The 23,086-nt window shown below is 51.1% G+C and overlaps 8 protein-coding genes across 8 annotated transcripts; 4 read left to right on the forward strand and 4 right to left on the reverse strand.

The window, feature by feature from the left end:
- Positions 1–216: 216 nt before the first annotated feature.
- On the reverse strand, positions 217–1,694 carry PMZ80_007293 (uncharacterized protein; the record flags this gene model as incomplete). The annotated part of the gene is made up of 2 exons (XM_064875701.1): positions 217–724; positions 772–1,694. 2 exons carry the CDS (start codon positions 1,692–1,694, stop codon positions 217–219), a joined length of 1,431 nt encoding a protein of 476 aa, XP_064728966.1.
- Positions 1,695–4,802: 3,108 nt separating this feature from the next.
- Positions 4,803–6,737, forward strand: PMZ80_007294 (uncharacterized protein; the record flags this gene model as incomplete). The annotated part of the gene is made up of 1 exon (XM_064875702.1): positions 4,803–6,737. One exon carries the CDS (start codon positions 4,803–4,805, stop codon positions 6,735–6,737), a length of 1,935 nt encoding a protein of 644 aa, XP_064728967.1.
- A 757-nt stretch (positions 6,738–7,494) lies between these two features.
- On the forward strand, positions 7,495–8,965 carry PMZ80_007295 (uncharacterized protein; the record flags this gene model as incomplete). The annotated part of the gene is made up of 2 exons (XM_064875703.1): positions 7,495–7,507; positions 7,560–8,965. 2 exons carry the CDS (start codon positions 7,495–7,497, stop codon positions 8,963–8,965), a joined length of 1,419 nt encoding a protein of 472 aa, XP_064728968.1.
- Positions 8,966–9,440: 475 nt separating this feature from the next.
- Positions 9,441–10,615, reverse strand: PMZ80_007296 (uncharacterized protein; the record flags this gene model as incomplete). The annotated part of the gene is made up of 2 exons (XM_064875704.1): positions 9,441–10,442; positions 10,520–10,615. 2 exons carry the CDS (start codon positions 10,613–10,615, stop codon positions 9,441–9,443), a joined length of 1,098 nt encoding a protein of 365 aa, XP_064728969.1.
- Positions 10,616–10,958: 343 nt separating this feature from the next.
- On the forward strand, positions 10,959–11,616 carry RPL44 (40s ribosomal protein L44e; the record flags this gene model as incomplete). The annotated part of the gene is made up of 3 exons (XM_064875705.1): positions 10,959–10,961; positions 11,238–11,330; positions 11,392–11,616. The coding sequence occupies 3 exons, from the start codon at positions 10,959–10,961 to the stop codon at positions 11,614–11,616; spliced, it is 321 nt and encodes a 106-aa protein (XP_064728970.1).
- A 2,619-nt stretch (positions 11,617–14,235) lies between these two features.
- Positions 14,236–15,333, forward strand: YAP3 (AP-1-like transcription factor; the record flags this gene model as incomplete). The annotated part of the gene is made up of 3 exons (XM_064875706.1): positions 14,236–14,325; positions 14,386–14,687; positions 14,742–15,333. The coding sequence occupies 3 exons, from the start codon at positions 14,236–14,238 to the stop codon at positions 15,331–15,333; spliced, it is 984 nt and encodes a 327-aa protein (XP_064728971.1).
- Positions 15,334–17,865: 2,532 nt separating this feature from the next.
- Positions 17,866–19,340, reverse strand: PMZ80_007299 (uncharacterized protein; the record flags this gene model as incomplete). Its single annotated transcript, XM_064875707.1, has 2 exons — positions 17,866–18,007; positions 18,055–19,340. The coding sequence occupies 2 exons, from the start codon at positions 19,338–19,340 to the stop codon at positions 17,866–17,868; spliced, it is 1,428 nt and encodes a 475-aa protein (XP_064728972.1).
- A 1,466-nt stretch (positions 19,341–20,806) lies between these two features.
- On the reverse strand, positions 20,807–22,738 carry PMZ80_007300 (uncharacterized protein; the record flags this gene model as incomplete). The annotated part of the gene is made up of 2 exons (XM_064875708.1): positions 20,807–22,423; positions 22,469–22,738. 2 exons carry the CDS (start codon positions 22,736–22,738, stop codon positions 20,807–20,809), a joined length of 1,887 nt encoding a protein of 628 aa, XP_064728973.1.
- Positions 22,739–23,086: the final 348 nt, after the last annotated feature.

Below are 23,086 nucleotides of genomic sequence, written 5' to 3' on the forward strand. Positions count from 1 at the left end.
AAGCAGACCAAGGTCGGCTCATGCTTGATTCTTACTTGAATCTATCTCATTACTGTCATTGACGTCTATATCGCTGTCCTCGCAGGCGTGTCGTAGACTGGGCCATCACGCTGCTTGGGGGTATCGTCCTGTTAACCTAACCCTGTACACAAGCAAGCAAAGTACTAGTAGGCTAACCAATTATTCGCAACCCTCGTTATCCTTGTCCTTCATGTCTTACGCGTACATCTCATCAATTTCGTTCGTTATGTTGTTCCCAAAGCTTTCGTACGCTTCTGGCTTGGTTGCGAAAATCGCTGCCAGCGCATCTCGAAGCTCAAAATCTTCCATCACGGCTCCAAAGCCATAGCATCGAACTTTGTTCCTGATCGTATCGATCATGCCCACCACATCTTCTCGCGTCAATGAGTGGTAGTTGTGATGTCCCCTCAGCGACTGCAGAGCCATGATCGGTGTAACCTGGCCGCCCTCGACATACCCTTCCGACTTGATCACGTTACTAAGATTGAGCAGTGTGTTAAGAGCTTGCATCGACGCTTGGGGTGCTTGGTGTGGGTACGTTGGTTTCATGCCCCCCTGTTGCGCTGGGGTCTTGTCGATATGAGTTGGTGGTGGGACCGATGCCATCAACGCGTGACCAGAAAATAGCGCCTGTTCGTCGTTGGGCGAATTCATCGACCGCCGGACTAGATATTCACCATGATCTCGGCAAGTTTCTTCAAGTCTTTGGAACATTAGTACGGAGATGGCAAAAGCAGGCAAGCCACTTACGCAAGGATGAAATCAATACCAAGCTGAGGTTCCTTCTCGAACACGCCTGGCATGTCCGTCACACTCTTGTCTCTGTAGCCGCCTGTTTCCTGATGCTCGGGTGGCGAATGACTATGATGTGTCTGTGGCGAAGGGTTATTTTGTGAGCCAGGCGAGTGACCAGAGATAACACTATTCGCGCCATTGGCGTACCCAGGATGGTGAATTTCAGACATTCCTGCTTGTGATGTCGACGGTGGCAGAGTGGTGAAGAAGGGAGTTGTACGAGGTACTGCATAGCTTGGGCTTATTCCTCGGTTGTTCTGCGGGCCACCCAGTCCGAGCGAGTTCTTGCGTTGCTGAAGCTCAACTTCGAATGCGATACCTCTGGAGTTTAAGATCTCACGCAGTAGCATAGTTTCTTGCTGCTGCTCCCTCAAGAGTATTTCAGAGTGTCTGAGATGATTCTGAACCGTCGCACTTTCTGCCACAAACGCTTCTCTGAGGCGTGCGATCTCAGCTTCGAGCGCTTTTATGTATTGTTCTTTGCGTTCCCGATGTGTTCTGCCAAGATGAATAAGCAAGTGCATTTGCAAGCCTCGATGCTTAAACTGCCTACCGTTGTGCTTGCCGATTGAGCTCTTGTCGGCGGGTCTGTGCTGGTTTGCTGTCAGGCTTTGGGCCTCGTCGTTTCGCCGGTTGCCCATCTGTATTTCTTCAGCTTGTGACGCGTAAAGGACAATGAAGCTCTCACCTCTTGTCACTTTCTTCTGCATCGGGTTTGCAAAGCCACGTAAGAAGTTGAGATTCGAGAATTGTGGGCTCTTGCCTTCTTGTGGTGACCCATTACCTGGTAATATGTGGGTCAGCATCATAGCGTCTGGGACTAACGTAGACGTTTGATCATTCATAGGTGGTCCTTTGACTGCAGATTGGAAGAACATTGTAGCGAGTAGTAACCGTCAAGTAAAGTCCGAGGGGAGTATGCCATATCTGCTAGCAGATGCTATACGAGCACCGCGAGTCTCAAGGAAAGCTAACGATTGACTTGATCAGGTGAAGGACCGGTCGAAGCAGGCCGCCATGCATTTCGATAATGACTTGTGGCTTCCCGTGTACGGCGAAAACAGCGTGGGTAACTCAAGGGGTAATGAGAATGACGCTTACCGTAATTTTCAGAAGCAGAGTGGACGGACTGGTCAGTACTGCCCCAGGTGGTCGAATCTGGAGAAGTTATGCCAGGTAATGGTGCCTGGCCCGAGTGAGAAGCCATCGATAGAAACGAAGATCGATTGGTCGATCCCTATCCCTGGAACACCACAATATATTAGATGTGCTGGTCTGTAAGACCGATGTAATCTGGACCAGAAGTAATTCGTGGAGGTGGACGTCAATGCCAACTCGAGGAGGCCGATAGCCACCTATGGCGTAGTTCGACAAACGATCCAGGCTTCAAAGACCTTTGCAACACTTTCGGAGGATTGGGTATGCAAGATCGCAATTGAGGTCACACAGTTGTACAAATATCAGGAGGAAACGGCCCGTATGCAGTCTGGTGCCTGATTTACATCCCCAGGTACGAAGATGCCGCCAGGAGCGTCTATGTCTCTCGGGGCGTATCTGCAAACCGTGCAAAAATATACGACTAGCGGACTGAGGTTGCAAGTCCAGGGAGGATCCCGAGGCGACTGAGGTTGGATTGCCCAAAGCGGTAAATAATGTGCGGACTCGTACAAGCCGCGGAACGTCGTGTAATGCTGGGTTCAGGATATTCCCCGGTTGGTCAAGCGACACAAATGAGATTTGTGAAAATGTTGTAAGCCGTCTCGATGGGTTGTGCGATGGGGGCTCCGGTACCGCGAAGCCTTCGTCTGCTTCTGATGCTAAGAAGGGTGGTGAATGTCCGTCTCGATTAGTTTCCTTCAGGTCATACAATCAGCAGCAACTGGTGTCGATGGTCGTAAGACAAATCGTACTTTAAAGCACGAGAGAAGTAAACGACGTGTTGTATTTAGAGGTGCCATGGAGTAAAGGATACTGAAGACGCACTATGAGGTCGAGGAAGCAGGAGGCTTGTCAGTGGTGGAGTAGAACGGGTTCTAGAAGTTCCCGAGCAGTTCGGCCTTAGCTTACTCGTATTCGGACAACCGTCTGACGAGCTTTGTCGAGCGCGGAAAGATGGTTCTTCTTGCTACTACGTTACTGCATCTTGATTGAAGTCTTGCTTTCTTGCACGCATTGCCAGAGTCTTGGCCTTCATCTTCGTGCAGATGCTGCGCCTTCAAAAAATGAAATTATAGGGATGCTGCGCCGAGCTGGCTATCAGGCCATCCAAGTTCGTGAACTTTACCTCGCAAGATCAAACCTAAGCACGTGAGCTTATGTAACAACCGAGCTCAGTACAGCTCAGCAGCATCGCCGTTCTTTGCTGTCAGCATTTGTGCTTCATTCCTCGAAAGTCCGAGGAGAACAATCATGAAAATTCGGGATGTTGGTCTCCTAACTCATGTGTTCTTCAGCAGATTCTCTGCCTGGCGTCCTGCTTTTGGAGTGGTTGCTTCCGGAAGCTTGGCTTACCTTAGGTCGCTCTTTCCCTAGAACATCGAGTTGGCCGCCAGACCTGCCCCAAATGGTGTTTATTACTGTGGTGTGTAGGCTCAAAATTTAGAACCATTGGCGCATTCGAGCTGTTCAAGTTTGCTGCCAGCTGCCGCGCGCTGCAAGACAGCTTGCTCCTGTCGTCTCAGACCCATCAACTTTCACCGCCAAACTATGCTCGAACTTATCTCAAGGTCATTTCTTGCTTTGTTGATGCATGCTTACTGATGTCGGTGGGAGATAAAGCCTTTTGAACCATCCAGCATTGCTGTGTTGGCGAAAGTAAGATGCGACAGGAACACTGGACAACGTGCTGACGGACACCCAAAATTCTCGTTTCACGTAGCGCGGGCAGAGCTGTGTTGATCATGATAGCTTCCAGGCAAAATCGTGGCAACCCTGCACTAATATGCCTATATCTGCTTCAGCTTCGGCACATCTCATACTGGCCTTTCCACTGGTGCGCATGTTATGCTCAACGCGATGAGAGGTAAGTGGGAACAATACCATGTACGCTCTTGCGGTCAGTATATTCACGCGTATCGATCATGGACGGACTCTATTTGGTGCAATGAGTCGACCAACAGGCTCAAACCTGTCATATTTTAGCTCAGAGACCCCCCTGAATGACCGACATTGGGAGTGATGTTATGTGCAGACGACTTGGCTGTCTTTTGTTTGGGAAGTGTTGAAAAGCAAGCGCATGGCGGGTATGGCTGCAAAGGTTCGATAGATCCAGAGATGAATAGAGTGTTGTTTGACCATTGCAGACGAGGTCGAGTGGACTTCTGGATCTGATCGTTGCTTCAGAGCACTGATTAAGGTCTGGACTGTCCAATGCGAATTTTTTTGCTCCAAGATACACCAAGGTTGCGTTGTCTGGGCAGGCACACACATCACTTTAACAACTATAGCTTAACGCCATCTTGAACTGGTGCATGGGATGTCGTACGGCTCGTTCACTCGAGGTGCTCCATGGCAGTCAAGGCACGGTAGCAGCCGAGCTTGGGGTTGTATGTGCGTTTGCAAGTTGGTCTTACAGCATACAATTCTGGCATAGTCTCAAGTGCTCAGAAAGTGGGAAGACCACGGGAAGAAGACTGCAGAGAGGAACACGAGCTAGGACGACTTCTGGCCCCCATGTAGATGATATTTGGAATATTCACAGCCCTTGATGAAGCTAAGCCAATCAGAAATTGATGCTCCATCTAAAGTGCTGGTGTCTGCTCGCGTCGGCAGAGCTTCCCAGAACAGAAGCCATCTCACTCCCAAGTTCTCGGACGCGCCCGGTTCACTCTTTTGTGTTGCTCCTCACAACTGTCACTCTTTCCCAATCACATTTCACAAAGCGTTGGCAGTGACGACACGCTGTAAGACAACAGGTGAACCAAGATCGCAACGATGTCTAACATGATCGCCGCAAACTATTTGACGGTAATACATCCTTATGCAGTATGCAGAAGTTCGAGCTTAGAGTTCATATCGCTGCACCAAGTATGGTTAGAGACGATGCAAGGTGGTTGAAGATAGCAGAGAATATCGTCAAGTTCAAGCCAGCAAGGCGTCTACTCCCGAGTGACTCCATCGACGACGAGACGCGAGCGGCCAGCCAAGATGAAGCACTAGATGGGTCGTCAACTTCAACTCATGCTATCTCCGTCTCTTCTGGATCCCCGCCTAGTCCTTCGCCACGTGAACTTCGCGAGCCTCAATTGGAACGTGCTCTATCAGCTGCAAGCCCTCAAGTGCGATCCAAGACTGGGAAACGCGCAGCTAATGCAGACGCCGTTGTGGATTCAAGTAATTCAAAACGAACCAAGAGAACTTCCTTTCCTCGAGCAAAGAAAGGTCTGAATCCAGCGTTCAGAAATCCGATAGCAGGTTATCTGAGGACGAGCAAAGAAGCCGAGGAGACACCACGACCCCGTACAGCGCCCGAAGCTACGGTATTGGTTCCCTTCACGACGAGTCCAAAGGCTCGGCGAGCTTTTTCGGAATCTACATCGTCGCTCAGTGCACGGGGCCTCGACAGCTTCGTCGAGCCACTCTCCAACAGCCGTGTCGATGAGACTTCTTTCATGAATGATTCGCCTGAAGTGAGCGAAAGCCTTGAAGTACGGCCATTGCAGATGCCTAGCACAAGATCAGAACACAGCAGTTTCGAGAAGCACAGATTTCCTGGGAACCAAGAGCAGCTGTTGCCGGGTGAAGACTTTCAGCACGCCGCTTATGAGAACGCAGACATGTCGCACAGGTTTCCGCAGGCCTCGTTTTGTGAAAGCGAACTTGAAATGGGCACCAGGCGAGTTGGGCTCGGAAGCAGCTTCACCAATAGAAGCTTCGAAAACAGTGTCGGCGACGGAGCTCGCTTGTCAGTTCCAACACCGAGCACTGAGACTGCCTCAGATCCGACTCGGTATCTCAACAACAGCAGTCCTCTGGCGCAAAGATCAGCTTCAGTACCTACCCCCGTGGTAGATCTGACTACTGATTTCGACCAAGCCACGCCGCAAGTCACTAGGCGGGATGTACTCGGTCCGGTAAGCTCGCCTCTTCGTGGTTATGACCCCTCCTCGGAAGCATCAGAGGCCATGCCATCTAATGAAGCACATTTGGCAGCTGTTCGCGCTCTTCCGAAGCGAATCAGATGTCGTCAATCGAATACAGTTAGCAAACCCTTCACTACATTTCTTCCTGACTACCTTCGAAGTCTCGGAGAGAGGTTTGACCTTGTGAATCACTTTCATCCTGTCCTTGCTCCAGCATCTATCCAAGCCTCTACACGGGGATATTGGAGATTGCTGATCAAAATAGCAGAAACAGGAGTCGTTGTTAGGGCGCGTAGACCGCCGCTTACCTCTTCACAGTGGAGCGACAAGAGGTTCATGCTCAGACAAGAGGGACAAATTGCAGAGGCAGCGTCAACTTCGGAGGGCGATGCAGCACTGGAAAAGCTCATGTACCCATGTATCGACCCAGCCAGCCACGTAGCGTGGACATTGGATGAGTTCACAGAGTTTTGGGGCTACTTGTCAAAGGTCATTGAAAGAGGCAGAGCAGGGTATGATGTACGTGCAACCATCGGAGACCATGTAGAGTACCAGCGTGATGGGCTGTTGCTGGAGGCACGTCTCTGGTGCTATGCAGAAACACTGTCGCATATATGGTTGGTATTATATGGTGTATCGTGTGGACTTACGGCCAGAATGCCACTTCAATGGTTCGGCGCTGGAGAAGGCGCTCTGATCACCATGAGCGGTCAACCGAAAAGAGGAGGGTCTATCGGACGCTGGGTTGAGCGTTTGGAGGGCGCAGAACGAAGTTGGGGTATTGAGGACACGTGGGAAGGAATAGAGACTCACGCGCCGGTTGATCGAGTGCACCGCTGAGTAGCTATCATTCATCGCTCTTTAGATATCACTTTACGGAGTACATCCATTCTACCTCTGGCCTTGACCACTTCGCATGTCCAGAACCATTCTTGAGCCTCGGTTGGACACGGTTCAAAGAAAGGCCCTTGAGCCCACCGTAGCATATACGGTCGAGCATACAGCGGCTCTTGCATGCATATGCACACTGCAAATCCCGCACTTGCATGGGACTTGATCAACAAGTTTGCACATGTCAAACATCGTCCACCTGCGCTCCACCAACGACTGTATACTCGACAAATGATCAGGCTGTGCTTGTGAAGCATTGTGATCGTAACTTGGCTTCGGACAACACTGCTGTCGCATCAGTGTTGATGTCGCCATGAGCGCTGTTGCCGCAGCTTAGTACGACTCCCGCCGACGACTACTCATCCCAACAATTCCCGTGCCTTTTCCCAGGCAAGGTTCGGAAGATATTGGACTACTCAACACTTTCGACCAAGCCTTCTGCGCATCACTCATACTTTGTTCGACCTACTCACTGTTAGCGATAGCACGGTCAACTTTCACAGTTCTATACTGTTCGACTGCGCCACCTGCGACGCCAAACATCGCCGCCATATCATCGCCAACACCATCGCAGGCTGGTCAATCTTCGACAGGCCCGTGAGGCCGGTGAGGCCGGTGTTTCGAAAGAGGAGGAGTTGGAATAGCACCCACAGCAGCTCGATTGATGCTGTCCACGCGCACGATGGGCTCGCGCGGTCATCATAATATGCCCTTTGGCTGTAAGCCTTCACTATCACGTCTTGTTTCGAGGTCACATACTAACCTTGCCAGACAACCCGAATGGCATCCACGGCATAGGACTTCCAATGTATATGAACCAGGGTCAACCCCCTCCGCAGTCTGGTCAGCCTCTGCTTAGTGAGCAGGAAACCGAACAGATGCAGGACTTCTTCTCTACCTTCGAGGCGGAAAATCAGGCCCATGCCAATCCTATGCATGGACAATTTACGGACAACATGGCTCAGCTGCAGCAGTTGCAGATGCCAAATACATACGTAGGGCACGAAGTGAACATGCGCTCGCCACAATCATCAATGGACTGGCATGGACAGCAGATGAATCCATTTCAGTTCGGCCATCCCATGAATCAAATGGCTATGCAAACACCTACTTCGCCTTATGGCAACACCAATGGCCATATGGCTTCGCCTGTCCATAACATGTTTCCAATGCACCAGAACAACATGCAAACCTTCAACAATAATTGGCAACAAGCATTCCCAACACATCCTATGCCAGGTCGTCCTGATGTAACCTTCGGGTCAGACCCGAACTTCTTGAGCAATGGTTACACTGCGCCGGATGGGACCATGGACGCCGATCTATCACTATTGACCTATGCTATGGCGCCAACAAGCTCAGCCAGCAATACCCAGCCCAATTCGAGGAACGGCAGCAACGCAAATACCGTACCCTCAAGTCCAGTTGCAACGAAAAAGCGCAAGCTCAACACCTTCCAATCTGAGTCGCTCCGAATGACACCAGCCAACGGTCTACATGTGAACGGCGTGGCTTCGACCCAATCACCTCCTCCACCAACCTCAGCACGAAAGCCTCGGAAATCCTTCGTTAAGCACGAGCAACAACCGCCAACTCCACTTTCCAAAACACCAACCACATACGACGAGGACGACGTACAAGAAGAAGACGCAGAATACGACGAGGAAGACCCAGACATAAACGATCAACCACGATCTGCCTCCCCCCCAGCACCATGGCCATCATCGAAAGCTAGACCAATACATAAGGACCCGCCACCACCGAAGCCAGCCAAACCAAGGAAACAGTCTTCTGCGACTCCGTCCAAGCAGCCGAAAGCAAGACGTGCATCGTCCGGCCTTGCCAACGCTATCGCACGCACCCCACTCACAGCCGAGCAGAAGAAAGCCAACCATACGAATTCAGAGCAGCGGAGAAGAGATGCGACTGCACGGTCGTATGCGGAGCTGTACGATATGGTGCCTGAGCTTAATGAACAGGGAAAGCAGAGCACGATGAAGAAGCTGGAGGTTGTGGTTACGAAGGTGGAAAGTGTGAAGGCGAGGCTGGAGTACTTGCGGCAAGTCTGTGGTCGGGATGTGGCTACTGGTGAACCTTTGCCTGACACAATCGCGCAAACTCGGTACAGTGGCGACATGAGTCATCTGAGCGGGTGGGCGTTGCCCGGGCAGCAGTAGCAGATTGCCAATATGATCATGATGTTCCTCGCGGAGCATGTTAGAGAGCATGGCACCTTTGGGGGTGGTACCTTTGGGGGACACATGGTAGAGATAACTTGGAGAAGAGAGGGAAACTGCACATACGCAAGAAAGATACGGTACGGAAGGCACAGATCCAGCGGTCATGAACATAAAATTCAGAGATACCCAACTTAACCAATACTGCACTCATGAGGAGTTCAGGCATATAACTAGTTTAATGTATATGATGAAACCGAGGCAAAAGATGTGATCAGGAAAGAGAAGCATGAAATGAAGAGAATTATGGGATTGTCGAGAGAACTCCTTTCTTCAGAAATCAGTCTATATGCTTCTATCAAGACGTGGATCGTAGAACCTATCGGACCATTTGCCAGTAGTGCGCCATTATTCAACCTCTATGTCCTGGATTCTAGCAGGCGATCGAAATTTCTGCTCCGTTCATCAAAGCAGATCACTGTCCAACCCCCCTCCCAAAATAAATCGTCTCACCCCCACCATACCACAGCGTCCCCTTCCTGAAGTCAAGTCCTTTCTCCTCACCCACAATCCACTCGCCTCCAGGTTTGATCACCTCTTCCACTTCCGTACTCTCCCCTACCGCGTCATCCCTGCTTTGTGCTGCCCTGCCCTCCTCCATATTACCAGCTTTCGCGTTAACAGCCTCGGTAACACACTTCCTAATCCCAGCCGACCTCGGCCAAAACTCACTCTCAAGCCAATCGTTGATCGTCTCGATCTCGTGCATCAGCTTCTTGCGTTTCTGCATGTCGCGTCCTGCTTCGAGATCTAGTGGATTCGAGGCGTCAAATGGGTTTGGGGAATTGAAGCGCGCGATTGTGAGATGGGCTGATGGCACGACGTAGCGGGATGCGACGGGGACGCCGGTGCTGCTTATGAGGTTGTGGAGGGTGCGGCGGAGGTGGTGGTAGGTGAAGGTGTCGTCTGTTGCTGTTCGCGGTGGGTGAGTAGATGAGATGGTGATTGCTTCGCCTGCTGCTGGGACGAATGAGAGGGCGAGTGCGGCGGCGTCGAAGCTGAGCATGGGCTTTATGAGGCGGGCTTGTGAGCCGGGTTGTGAGGGGAGATCCGCGATGGTGCGAGATGCGGGCGTGAGTGTGTCGACTAGGGCGTCGATTTGAGAGGGGGTCAGGGAGTGTGTGACTTCCATTGCTGTCATGTGAAGGTTATCGATTGGCATTAGCCAGAGGTCGGGAACTACATGTTTGAGTTTCTGCTGGATGATCTCAATCAGAGACTTAATCTTCTGTGTTGGCCGGGCCCAGAAGACGAGGCAGTTGCGTGGATCGATGAAGTTGGGGTCTCGTTGTGGGCCGTCGAGCTTTGTGAGGACTTCGTCGAGGATCCAGCCTGGGAAATCTGGAAAGAGGATTTTGTCTTTTTGTTGTTGGTTTCTGGTTTTGCGGTGCAGGTCGTAGCGGGCTTGGATTAGTTTCTGTGGTGATTATGGTTAGCTTGGCTGCCATGGTTCTTGCAGCGGTCTACTTGTGAATACACGCGGACGAGGCATACTGGATCGTTGTTGCATGCTTCGATAATGCCGTCGTAGGGATTGGCAGTCACAGGCGTAGAAGTGCCGGAGAAGTCTTCGTAAGCGATTTTGGCCATGGTTGATGTACGGTTACAATTTGTCTACTGCGGCGGTCTGCCGAGCTTTAGTACCTACAGGGCTCACGAGTCAGACTCAATCGATTGTCACATTGCTGATGAATGAGTATTCGGAAGATGCATGAAGGTTACTTCTCCGAGAACGCCGAGCTGAAGTTGAGCGGGAAGGTCTGCCAGATTTGCGCTAGTGAGCGGATGATTCTTGCCTCAGGCTGTCAGAGCTTAGTGTGCCTTGGCATGACCGCCGCACTTTCGGAAAGCGCAGATTGAGTCAACCGCATCGCTGACCACACGTTTCCCACGACATTATCATTTTCGACAACGACCACATACAGGCGTCAAGATGGTAAGCGATCCCTTCAGTCCTTTGCGCGCGGGTACAAAAGAAATGGTTGGAGGAAGGATCTGTTGAAGGAGCAGCCACGCCACAGTACAACAGCCATCCGACTTCTCGAGACGTCTTGTTCGACCTGAAATCCACGGCACGGAAGAGGGACGCCAGGCATTGCAGAATTGTTGATTGGATGTTGTTGCTGTTGGAACGAATGTGCTTGCTGAGGGCTTGAAGACGGAAAACTAGATTACGCGGATGAAGAGCTGTGGCTAACACGATGATGAACAGGTCAACGTTCCAAAGACCCGAAAGACCTACTGCAAGGGCAAGGCTTGCAAGAAGCACACCCAGCACAAAGTCACTCAATACAAAGCCGGCAAGGTATGCGGTTCGAGCCAACCCACGACGAAGATCCACGATCAGAACCTAACATGATACACAGGCCTCTCTGTTCGCCCAGGGAAAGCGACGATACGACCGAAAGCAGTCCGGTTACGGTGGTCAGACAAAGCCTGTGTTCCACAAGAAAGCGAAGACAACCAAGAAGGTGGTGCTGAGATTGGAATGTGTCAGCTGCAAGACCAAGTCACAACTGTCGCTCAAGCGATGCAAGCACTTCGAGTTGGGCGGTGACAAGAAGACGAAGGGTGCTGCTCTTGTGTTCTAGATGGTTTACATGGCGGTGTTTCTGTTGTCGGCATTCCAGCATATACTACGAAGAATGATGAAAGATGAAGATTCTGGGAGAGTATGGCGCGCGGCTGCCATCCACGGCGGTGCTGAAAGGTAGTTGACGCCCAGCTGGCGAGTACATAAGCGCAGAGTGTGAGGAAAGAGGATGTACAGCCACATCCGTTGCCACAACGTGTACTATGTACCCGCAGGTGCTGGCGCTGACCTTTTCATGAAGCAATCCGTTACTTCGAGAATGAACAACATATGCTCACCCATCACGCATGTGGGAACACAGTCGGAATGCTTTTACACAACCTCGTCCATGTCTCGCTCGGAGCGTTGTGTTTCATCATTCGAGTCTCGTTTTATTAGTTGCAGGTCTTTGCGTACCTTATCTACACCACAGGCACGCATCTCTGCGCCCAAAAAATTCGTCAATGCTCGATTACGACCATCCTTCACTAAAATGCGCCCATGGCCCCTCGTTGCACCATTGATTGCAACCCTAGCCAGGTCAAGACGCTCTTACGTAGTGCTGGTAATCCCAGTGGTGACTCTTGGGATCCAGCACGATGACCACGCAAACCTCCCTCTTTGCCTGTGGTAACATTTGGTGACGACTTCCAAAATTGCATGTTGTTCTGACTCGATGTCCTAGAATACACTTGCAATTCAGGAACTTAGAACTGATTACCGCACCAAGTATCTGCACACCACTCGAAGTACTGACCGATCACATATCTTCACTGACCTTGTACGCAGGGAGGATAGCTTCGAACGTTCGGAGATGGCGTCGACTACTCATGCTCGGTAAGCAAGTGGTCGTGCCAATTCTTGTTGTGATGTTGATCAGGGTATGAATCTCCGGACTCTTTGCTCGGATGCCAACAAGAATACCTCTACAGTGGAAGGAAAGCGTTCAAGGGCCGACGCAACCCATGTCCTCCTTCATCTCAGAGACCAGGACTCTCACAGCCAAGCAGAACTTTGGCGGTGAAGATTGACCTTTCCGAATCACTTCTAGCATACCTCTGTCATCAACCGCTATCGAAGCAAGCATCGCCGCACGGGCCAAGTGGTTTACTCGCTAAGAAACGGAATCGCACACGCCCGTCAAACCGGACCTTGCCGGGCAAGCATCTCATCACTGAGGTCAATTACGACCAATGACCAGTAGAACCATCTTCGAGAATCAAACTGTTTCAAGATGCTGCCTAAGCACGTGGAGCGTCGACCGGTCGCTTACGAGGTCCAACCTGAAAATCGCCTTCAAACGTGTCTTCCCCACTGACTTGTCCTTCACGACAATGTCACGGTCATATGCTTGGTGTCTCATCATCGCCAGCGAACAACGAGCTGGTAAGCGAGAACCGCATGCATCCTCTACTCCGCGCAGGCGAATGTCTGACAAGTCGGGTGCGTCACTATCGAAGAAAGAACTCTCCATTCCGGAGGGGGGTACAGCTGAATAAGTCTCCGAGCGTGAAGCGATGGCTGTACAGTATCGTTGACCATCTGCAGCATCGACCAATGCCGGCTCGAACAGTACTCGAACCCGTGAGCCCGTGGCTCAGTTTGGCTCCGGTCAATCCGTACGTTTGCTGCCATTGAATTATTGCCGACGAAGGGAGTAGCGTACACCCTCCGCTGGGGTGCAGACGCGGAATCAAGCGCGATCCTGAGTCAGCCGTGGCAGCATCGAGGAAGCTAGAGTATGTAAGCAAGAGACCCTGATCTGCTGCATATCTGTACTGCCACCACTGCAGTCGTTGGTCGGGGTCGACGATAGATAGAAGTACTTATACCCAACAGGCAAAATGTCAAGGAAAACTTGTGCTTGTATTGGCTAGCGGGAAACTTCGTGACCCTTGCTGCATCAAAGGATCTGGCTCAAACATCAAGCGTGCCGTACTGCAGAAGCGGGACAATCACGCTCGGAATCTGTGGCATGGGATTCGTGGTTTCAATCACGTTTTGTTGCTAACCTGTTCTTCCTTATAAGTCCGTTACTCACCTACACTGTCAAGCCATTCAAGCAACAGGAAGATCAGCCCAGCGAATGCTTACCTTGACCCAACCAGACCGCCGGCTTCAATTTTCGGGCACGACCGCTAGCACCCAACCCCCTATACTTTAACCTTGTAGTGCTTGGCGTCCTCGTGAACAATCTTTACGGCGTCCAGCACTTGGCCGAACTCTGCCGACCGGCTCAATACGCGACACGCAGCTCTCTTCATGCCAGATGCTTGCCTGGACCATTTCCCTTGCCTTGATCTGTGACGGCAGGATTCGTCGTGCCGCATCATCTCTGGTCTTAGTTGGCTTTCGGGGGCTCGATCACAACAATAATATCCCTGGAGATTTATGATCTTTGCCATGAAACCAGCTACTGCCACTACTACTATAGCTGAACGTAACCTCACCATCTCCCCATTGATACATCGTGCTGTCACTATCTGCTAGAAACTCTCTACCGACTCACAATGTGCCCTGAATAGGACAACCAGTTGACGAAGCTGAATCCCTACTCGATTTGCATCCCAAGATTACGACTTTTAGCTGGTCCACCATGGATTCGAATATAGATTTCTCATATTTCAATACGGCTCCCATGCCGTACAACAACTTCTTTGGCCTACCTCCCACGCCGCAAAGTAACACACCAACCGGCGACAGTTACAAGAACTTTCAAGGGCAGAATGTTGGTCTTCACGCAATGATCAGGTGGAATGAACAAAACATCTGACTTGACGTGCTGCAGGATCACTTCGACCCAGCATTTGCAGCGTTCCAACAGAATTTCCAGTATGATCCCACTCAGTTCGTGGCCCAACCACAGCCACACCACATGGGCAGCATGTCCCCTCCGATACAACAGAATCGGCATTCGATAACCTCGTTGCCGAATCAGTCCCTCGAGCAATCTCTCGATCCGTCATTAGACTTCGACCCCGGCCTCGATATCTCTCCTCAAGACCCACAAGGTGCGGCACGAAGCAGCAGCGAGGAGAAGGATAACCTCACACCACAGCAAACCAAGAGAAAAGCACAGAATAGAGCAGCGTAGGGAAAAACCACGCCGTAACGTCCGACTATATCCATGCTAACGCATGCCAGGCAACGCGCCTTCCGCGAACGCAAAGAAAAACACGTCAAAGAACTCGAAGCACGCAACACGAACCTCCAAACCGAACATATGACACTGCAATCCGAAGTCGAAAAACTCCGCCGTGACCTTGCCCGTGCAAACGCTGAGAACGAAATTCTCCGCGCTACATCCGGGTCCACCTCGAATGGGCCATCTCCTTTCCTCCTCGACACCGAGCGCGACGATTTAGATAGTTTCGCTGAGACGATGACGCCCGGTCCGCTGGGCTACACTCCCACGGACTACGGCTCTAAATTGCGTCCAACAAAGGACAGAATGACAGCATGGCCTCCAAACAGCAAGTGGGCGCAGTTTGGCACGCTCACGCCTGTAGCCGTTGATGACGAGAACGGGGAGCCGCTGTATGGTGCTGGTCAGACCTGGGATTACATCCAGGGCCATGAGCTGTTCAAGAAGGGATTGGTGGATGTGGGGGATGTTTGTGAAAGGCTGAAGAAGATGGCGAGGTGTGATGGCCAGGGACCTGTCTTTCAGGAAAGTGACATACGAAAGGCAATTGATGAGAGTGCTGTTGCTGGTGGTCGGGATGAATTAATATGAGCTTATTTGTGCTGAAGAGGAGGAATCACTACCAATGCGGTTGGGGTTGCACGAAACGCAAAGAAATGATATGATACCATGGGAAAGGCTACGACGCGATGCAGGAACGCATCGGAAACAGCTTGCGCTTCTTTGGCATTGGAGTTCTGGTGTTAGCATTAAATTTTGCGAAGAGAACTCTTGTCTCAACCGGAAATCGTGTTATGGATGTACCTGGCGGAGCGAATCACTACCAGGTATCCCATCAGGCGATACCCTCAACTGCCACTCGAGGGAAATTACGAGTTTGCCCCTCGAGCCACTACTCAGAAGCCACATCCACGGTCGGCAAAGCGCGGTAAAAGGCAGCAAGCCATCACTGCGCGGCACAACTCTCAGACCATACTCCTCCCCAGAGGTCTCGCTCTACGCCAAGACTCTGCAAGAACCGAACAGCCTGACACTCGCGAAGTCACCTTCAGACGAGGCATTGCGAAGTAGATCGTTATCGGCAAGGCAAGAAGATCAAGACAAGGTAGTACTTGTCCCGGTCACTACTTCAAGCTTGGCTGTTGTGTTCATCCGAGGCGGCCCAAAGTCATGCCGGAACCCCGCTAAGCGGACGAGGTCATACATGGCATGACGGGCAGCATACAAGACGAGAGGCGACGAATTCGCTCGAACCTTATTGTAACATGGTGCAGATTCCAGATCCCCATACACTATACGTGGAAGGAAGGAGGTGGGTCGAAAGATCGTCATCGCGCACACCACCTGATCCGGCTACATTCGCCGAATGCAGGGTGGCGGAGCGATTAAGCACGGTGTGGATCTGATCTGTTGCTGTTATGGGGTAAAAGGGAGGGAATGATATTGGAAGGACGAGCGTTCATGGGGTTATTGACCTACTTGGCACTTGACGTGTGTGGCCGAGCAGAGCAGTGACAGTGTCAGGGATCTATCATATTCCGGTCTATCAACATGGTGGGCTTTGAGCACAAAAACGGGAAGATCCCGCTGTGACTACGCTTGACCAGGAGTGTCCATGGATGTGGATTTGCAAGAGTTCGAGCTTGTTGATGCGAAGTTCTCTGGGTAATTCATGGAGGACGCGATGGATTGCTAGGAAGATGAAGGTAGATGAATGTCAAGCGAAGGAAGGCGGGATACTGAGGCAACGGGATAAAGTCCTCACAAATGCCATGGTGAAGACGAGCTCGAGAATGACACGTTTGCTATCACAGAAGATAGGACTAGCAATACGTCCGGGCCTAGTTCACGATGAGCTGCGGGGTCCGCAGTGTTTACGTGAGTAGAGTCATGCAAGGACGGGTGTTTAGCTAAGCTCGGAGTTCTCGCCCCCACTCGAAAGTGCCGTTGGTTTTCGAAGCAGGATAAGTGACTCTGGTTGCTGTGGGAGATGCTTGCCAGGTGTGGGTGTTGCACCGGCGCTACGTACATGTAGACCTGTAGATTTGCCACCGACCTCACCTCCGGGTAACAAGGGGTTGAGTTGGCCGCATCTACAGCAGCACGAATACCGTAGAGTCAACACATCCGACTCGGCGTCAGTGCTTGTTCGAGCAAAGCCCGGCATGAAGGACGAGTCCTCCAATCGGCGCATGCAGCGGTGTATGCATTGAAGATCCTCGGCTCACTGCCTCCATTTGGGGAGACATCTTGCGCCGGTCGGACATTGATGTGCCTGCGAGCACGTTCTTGGCGTGCTACCGTACGGTGAGCGACGATGAGGCTGGTGGCGTGATACTCCTATGTACTGTACAGCTAGTTGGTACTAGAGCATATTATCCTTGATATGTCTTGTACCATGTTGCCCTGGACGCTGCTGTACGTTATACGAACACGAGTTAACCGCTACGTACTGTACTAGTAAATGATCGACCGGGCCACGTTTTATCGGCATTAAGATCCGAGCTTGGCTAGCTACAGTAAAGTAGGCAAGCTAGGATCTGTAGTGCTGACTCACTACGGACCCTAGTTGATTTGGCTGCGAAAGGCACGGTAGAAGCTCGGAAGCAGAAGCAGAAGATGGTGAAAGGACTGTGGAAGCATAGAAAGAGACGCTAACGAGGTCTGCATTGTCTCAAGTCTGAGATGCGCACGAACGCGTGGCTCGAGAGTGAACGGGGAAGAGCGCAGGAGGATTTTGGCTCAATTGGGTAGGACTCCTAAGTGCTCTTCTGGAAAGTGATTGGATGGGGCTGATCCTGGTATTTGCAGTGGGCAAAGCCAAGAGTTAAGTGCAGCAAGGAGTGACTGCCGCAGTATGCACCTGTGCATGATAGAGATGCATGAAGTTCTAAGGCTACAGGCACGAGAGGAGGCCCTTGCAATTGCCTATGTGGATTAGCTTGCAAGTTTGGGCGTAGGGAGGACATTGATGGTTTTGTGCGAATACTTCAAAATTGAGACCGCTTGCTACATAGCTCGCGGATTGCGTACATCAGCAACAACATGACATCTTGCCTTTGTCGAGACGTCACTCTGATTTAATATGATCTTGTTGGTTCCCATCGCCCTGCTGCATGCAATTCACCAGCATTCCTGCTCAACAGATTCGCAATAGAGCTCTTTGTCAACCAGACCCAGGCCCGCTTCGCTGAACATATTTGCCATGAGCTCGCCATCGTCGTCGAAGTCGTCAGTGGAGAAGGGGGTAGGTTGCGGGAGTTGCCTGGTGAAGTTAGCACTGCCACAATGTCCAAGGCACCAAAAGCATACCTTGACTCGTGGAGGTAGTGTTGATCTTCATCCAGCAGCACGACGAAGACGTCCTTGAGACCCATGGCAATGATCTCAGCATCTGTTGCGGTTGTAGTCGGTATCTCTGGTAGTTGCGGACGAGTCACCTGGGGATAGTACTCGGTGGAGGGTGGAGGCCAGGTGTAGGATGGCTCCTTGTCGAGCTGCTCGGTTATGCCCCAGGTGTGCAAGATCGTGGAATAATTGACATCAGAGTACTGAGCGTGGTGTTGGTGGCGCTCGCAGAGGCTGGAAGCCCAATCATGCTCGTACTTCTGCAGGCGATATGATCTTCTCGAATAGACCCATGTTTTGGCCTCGATCTTTCGATCGGGCTTACATTGTCTGCATTTATCATCAGATTTGGTGACGTTCATGAAATCGTCCAGATCGTAGTCGAGAAACTTCAATAAGTTCAGCATGGCTTCTGCCAGATCTTTCCAGTCGATTCCGAACACTGCGGCGTCGCTGTAGAGATCAAGGGACTTGAACAATTCAGTCATGTCGCCATCCTGCTTGCACTTCCATAGCAGTTTCCACTGCGCAGGCAGTGTTCTGCTGGAACCCTCCCAGCGCTTCTTATCGTCGTCGTATCGAATACCTCTCGTTGAGAACTGGGGCCAACGTCTGCTCCTCAATTCATACCCAGTTGTGATATAGTTGACTAGCATCAAGCGGGCGAGTTGACCAGTCCTTCCATCCATGAGTTCAATACTTTTGATGCTATTAGAGGACTCAATTTGTGAGAGCATATGCTGTTGAATATTAAGAGCAGCATCATTCATGCTGGTTCGTGCTTCAAGCAGCAATTGCACAACCTCTCGAGGATAAACTGGATCTTGGAATTCTGCGAGCTCTGGCTCGTTGTGTGGGTTATTGTAGACTCTATCCCGATATGGTAGCAAAGTTCTTGGTCCGATGATGTGTTTGACGGCATCGATGTAGACTGCGACTGACTTGATCTGGTAGCCGAGCATCAGAAAGAACCGAGCATTCTCAGGGACAAGTCGCCACACCCCAGGAAGAGCAATGAGGACGGCTTCCAATCCGGGTGAGACAGCTTCCAGAGCTTGATGATATGTAGCAAGAGCTACAGTGTTTGCGACGGTTCGTATGGAGTCCAATGTTTTCATTCTCGATAGGACTTTCGGCTGTTTACCGTAAAGCAACGATAGAAAGATTTTCCAGGTGGCCTTCAGGTGGAACAATGCCTGCTCATGTGTGATGTGAGGATAGCCATTGCTCTCAGGCGTAGGGACATCCATAGACAGCAATGACATCAGACGTGTATAAGCTTGCAAATACGTGAAGTATGCAGGACGCGAAGCTTTGTAATTTCAAGAATGCTCGGCATTCTCTAGGTATAGGTCAAGGGGAGAACTACCATCATCTGGTGCTGGAATATAGCCTCGTTTGTGAGTAGTATATCGGAGAGCGCGGTATCGTTCGAGCTGTGGTTCAGAGTACTTGGACTGGAGTCTTGGGATATCTGCCATACTTTCGAGGAGATTAGTTGGACCGATAATAGTGTCGTAGTCGTTATCAGACTGCGCTCGCTTCCATTGCTTCGTTCGGTCTTCGGTGAGGTATTCTGGAGGCAGTCGCGACGTTTCGTCGATCTTGCTTGACTGCGAAGGATTAGCTCGTGTACTCTGAATATTGCACTTGTTCGTCCCGTACCTCAGACTTCAGCAGTCCTAGACTTAATTCTCGGTCGAAGTATAGTTCTAGCTTCCATATCCGTCTCGTCTCGCCATTAAGCTGAACTGGGGTCGACGCGGTCCACTTGTCTGTCAGCAAAGCTCGAAACCATGGTGAATGCTCTCTCAAGATTGAGCTATGGACAATGACGTATCTGAGGGTTCGTCGCCCATTCGTATGACTACATCACCATCTGCGAAGACCAGTGAACTCTTCTGCAGGGTGAAGAAGGGCGTTTCGGTAGCCATTATCAAGAATGGCCTTAGATGCCGCAGTGCCGGCATATCGCCGTCCGCCATAGCTTTTGTTTTTGTCGAAAAGATAAGCGCAGACTGACTAGGATTTGCGATGGGGGAAGATGTGTTGTGAGATAAGCGTGCATAGTAGAGCGAAGTAGCTTCTAACTAATCCTGAGTATCTGTCATTATTAGTGCAAGCTGAATGGAGTGACTGTCGCATACTCACATTTGTAGATCTGTTATAGGCGGATTCAACACTCCCAGCGTTCTCGTGACAAGCACGGATACATGCACTATTGTACGGCACTACAACATGGCGGTATGAGTAAAAGCTAGAGTACCACAATGCGAAACGGATGCTCTAAGCGTTGATCCTCGTGACACGAAGAGACATTTGCTGGAAATTTTCATCGCAAGCAGTAGGAAACTCCGGATCGACGTCCAAGCAAAGAAGTATGCTGCGTGACATTGACATTGGCGATTCATGGATGGCCTGAAACTGTTGATGAAGATAACCGAAAGTGCAAAGCCGACAAACCATTGGTGTCGCTGAGGACGATAGAGCAGGTATGGCACCCTCGGCGATACAGTCAGAGACTGACATTGCGAGCGGCGCAAGTGGCCAATGTCCGAAGGAGGTGGATGACTGGGAAGGCAGAGTAGTCGTCCAATGATGATCACTATGTGCGCGTCCGGTACTTGAAAATCAGAATAGTGCTTTGGGTTGGATGCGTCTCTGCAATCTATGAAGAAGAATCAGTGACGTTGCTGCCGTCACAAGCTCTTGGTGCCTACCTCAAGCTTCGTGTCGCCAAATCTCTCTGGTTCAAAGCAACAGTGAAGACATCTTCAAGGCCGATAGCTCCTAGTGTGGGACGCGAGGCGCTGTGTGTAGTAACCTCGGCGACTGTTTGAGGTGGATTGTTTGGATAGTATCGATCAGCAGGAGGCGGCCACGAATACGCCGGACTATGACCGAGGTGCTCCCTTGTGCCCCAGGAGTGTAGCATGGTAGGATAGCGACCATCGTGATATTTGGCATGATGCTGGTGTTGCGGACATAAAGCCTGAGGTTGGAGGTTCTCTCTGAGCCATCCCATGTTCCAGGTTCGTTTGCTGTAGATGCATAAGGAAGTGGCCGGTTTGACACACGAGCGACATCTTGTGAGGCGCGCCCGCGGTAGCATGTAATCATCGAGCTCAGCACTGATTCGATCAGAACTCAGAATCAAGCGCAATGCAAGATTCAGCTCAGTAATACCAACGCCCAACAGGTTTGTGGTGCTGAGATGATTGAAGGATGTGAGGAGCGGCGTCATATCCCCAGACTCCTTGCACTGCCACATTATCCGCCACACTGCGGTGAGTCGACCAGCACTACCGTCTCGGTTCATTATTGCGAGACACGAAGCTCCACCCTCCTTGTCGCCGTATCGAGCGTAGCCAGTTGCAATCATGTTGATCAGAACAAGCTGAGCTAGCTTGACAGCATTCGTTCTCTCTTGCTCTCCTATGGAGAGCTGCACAGCCTCAAGTTCGGTAAGCAAACGTTGCTGCCGCATCGCTGCAGCTTCGTGCATGTTAAAGCATACTTCTAGTAGGAAGGTGCTGATATCCTTGGGGAGTTGTTCCAGGCCATACCTATCAAGGTCCAGACGAAAGGCGGCTGGAGAGCTGGGGCGGATCTGAAAGACAAGAGTGTGCCGACCGATCAAGTGTTTCGCCGCATCAATGTATATTGCCGTCGACTTGATGTGGTAAGCGAAAACCATCATGCATAGCGGTGCTTCTGATACTAATTGCCAAATTCCTGGGAGCTCAAATAGAAATATCTCGATACCGGGAGCGATCATGTCAAGGGCTCCATAATATTGGCCGAGCATCATGACATTTGCCGCCAGGCGCGCAGCCCTCCAAATTTTCATACCTCGTGCCTTCTTGACATGTCTCCCGTAAAGTAGAAGAAGAAACATCTTCCATTGAGCGCTTAGGTGCTTCCTAGTCTCTTCATGAGTGGGAATTCTAGGGGCCAACCCCAGCTCAGTCCTCGGTCTTGGACCAAAACCAGGCATGATCTGCAGATACGTATCGAAGAAGGGCGAATACGCAGTATTGATTGTACCGTCTTCAGAAATATCGAGGGCGCGGAACAGATGTACTTTATTGGATCCGGGGAATACCTTGAAGTCGTGTATTATTGCGGCATGTTGCGTCGGCTGCTGGTCGTGATGCCAGAATTGCATGCGTGGTATGTCATTCAGGGTCACTGGCCGTTTCCCCGGCGGTGTTCTACCAAGCAGGCCTTGCATTTCGGTGTCGGACTTGGCTGCCAGCCACTGGCGTAAGACATCAGGACTGTAACGTAGATTGACAGGCGCTTCTCGAGCGTGGGTACAAATGTTGCCATCCTAGAATATCAGTAACGTGCGATCAGCATTTGGCTCCATGCCTACCTTTGCCATAAGTAGGCCCAATCCTGTCTCCCGGTCGAGGTACATTTCGAGGTCCCACACCGGTCTCTGATTACTGCCCAGGCCTACCGATGTTTCCTTGGTCGACCACTCACCAGTGAACAACGCTGCAAAGAATGGTGCTCGGCTCTTGAGGACCGCACTGTGGACAACGAATATGCTAGAGGATGTCTGACCGGTACGTATGATCACGTCGCCGTCTTCGAAGACAGGATGATTGTCATCGATTGTCTTGAAAGCGGTGTTCGCCATTACCGTCCTTAGTAAAGGTAGGCCGTTAATTTCCACGATAAGGTACCTAGGGAGCAGATCAGAGACCAGCAGCTGGAGAAGCTCTAATCATATTGGCCGTGAACAAACATAGAACCATGCAACAATGTTTGGCATCAAGCAGAAGCATGAAGCAGCTGCTGTGTCCGTCTTTGTTGTACTGGCATGTTTGCCGCTTGTGGCAAGAGTCCGACCAGCAGGCGGCCACCTCCAACCTACGCGACATGTCTTGGAACAATATTCAAGTAGTGCCGTTCTCGGGCAGGACATTTCTCCCCGAGATATACACAGAGGATGTATCTGCAGGAGGTGATGACAAGGTCAAGGAAC

This window comes from Knufia obscura (genome assembly GCF_036327395.1).
Source record: "Knufia obscura strain CCFEE 5817 isolate CBS 148926 chromosome Unknown scaffold_8, whole genome shotgun sequence".
NCBI classification, from domain to species: Eukaryota; Fungi; Ascomycota; class Eurotiomycetes; order Chaetothyriales; family Trichomeriaceae; genus Knufia; species Knufia obscura.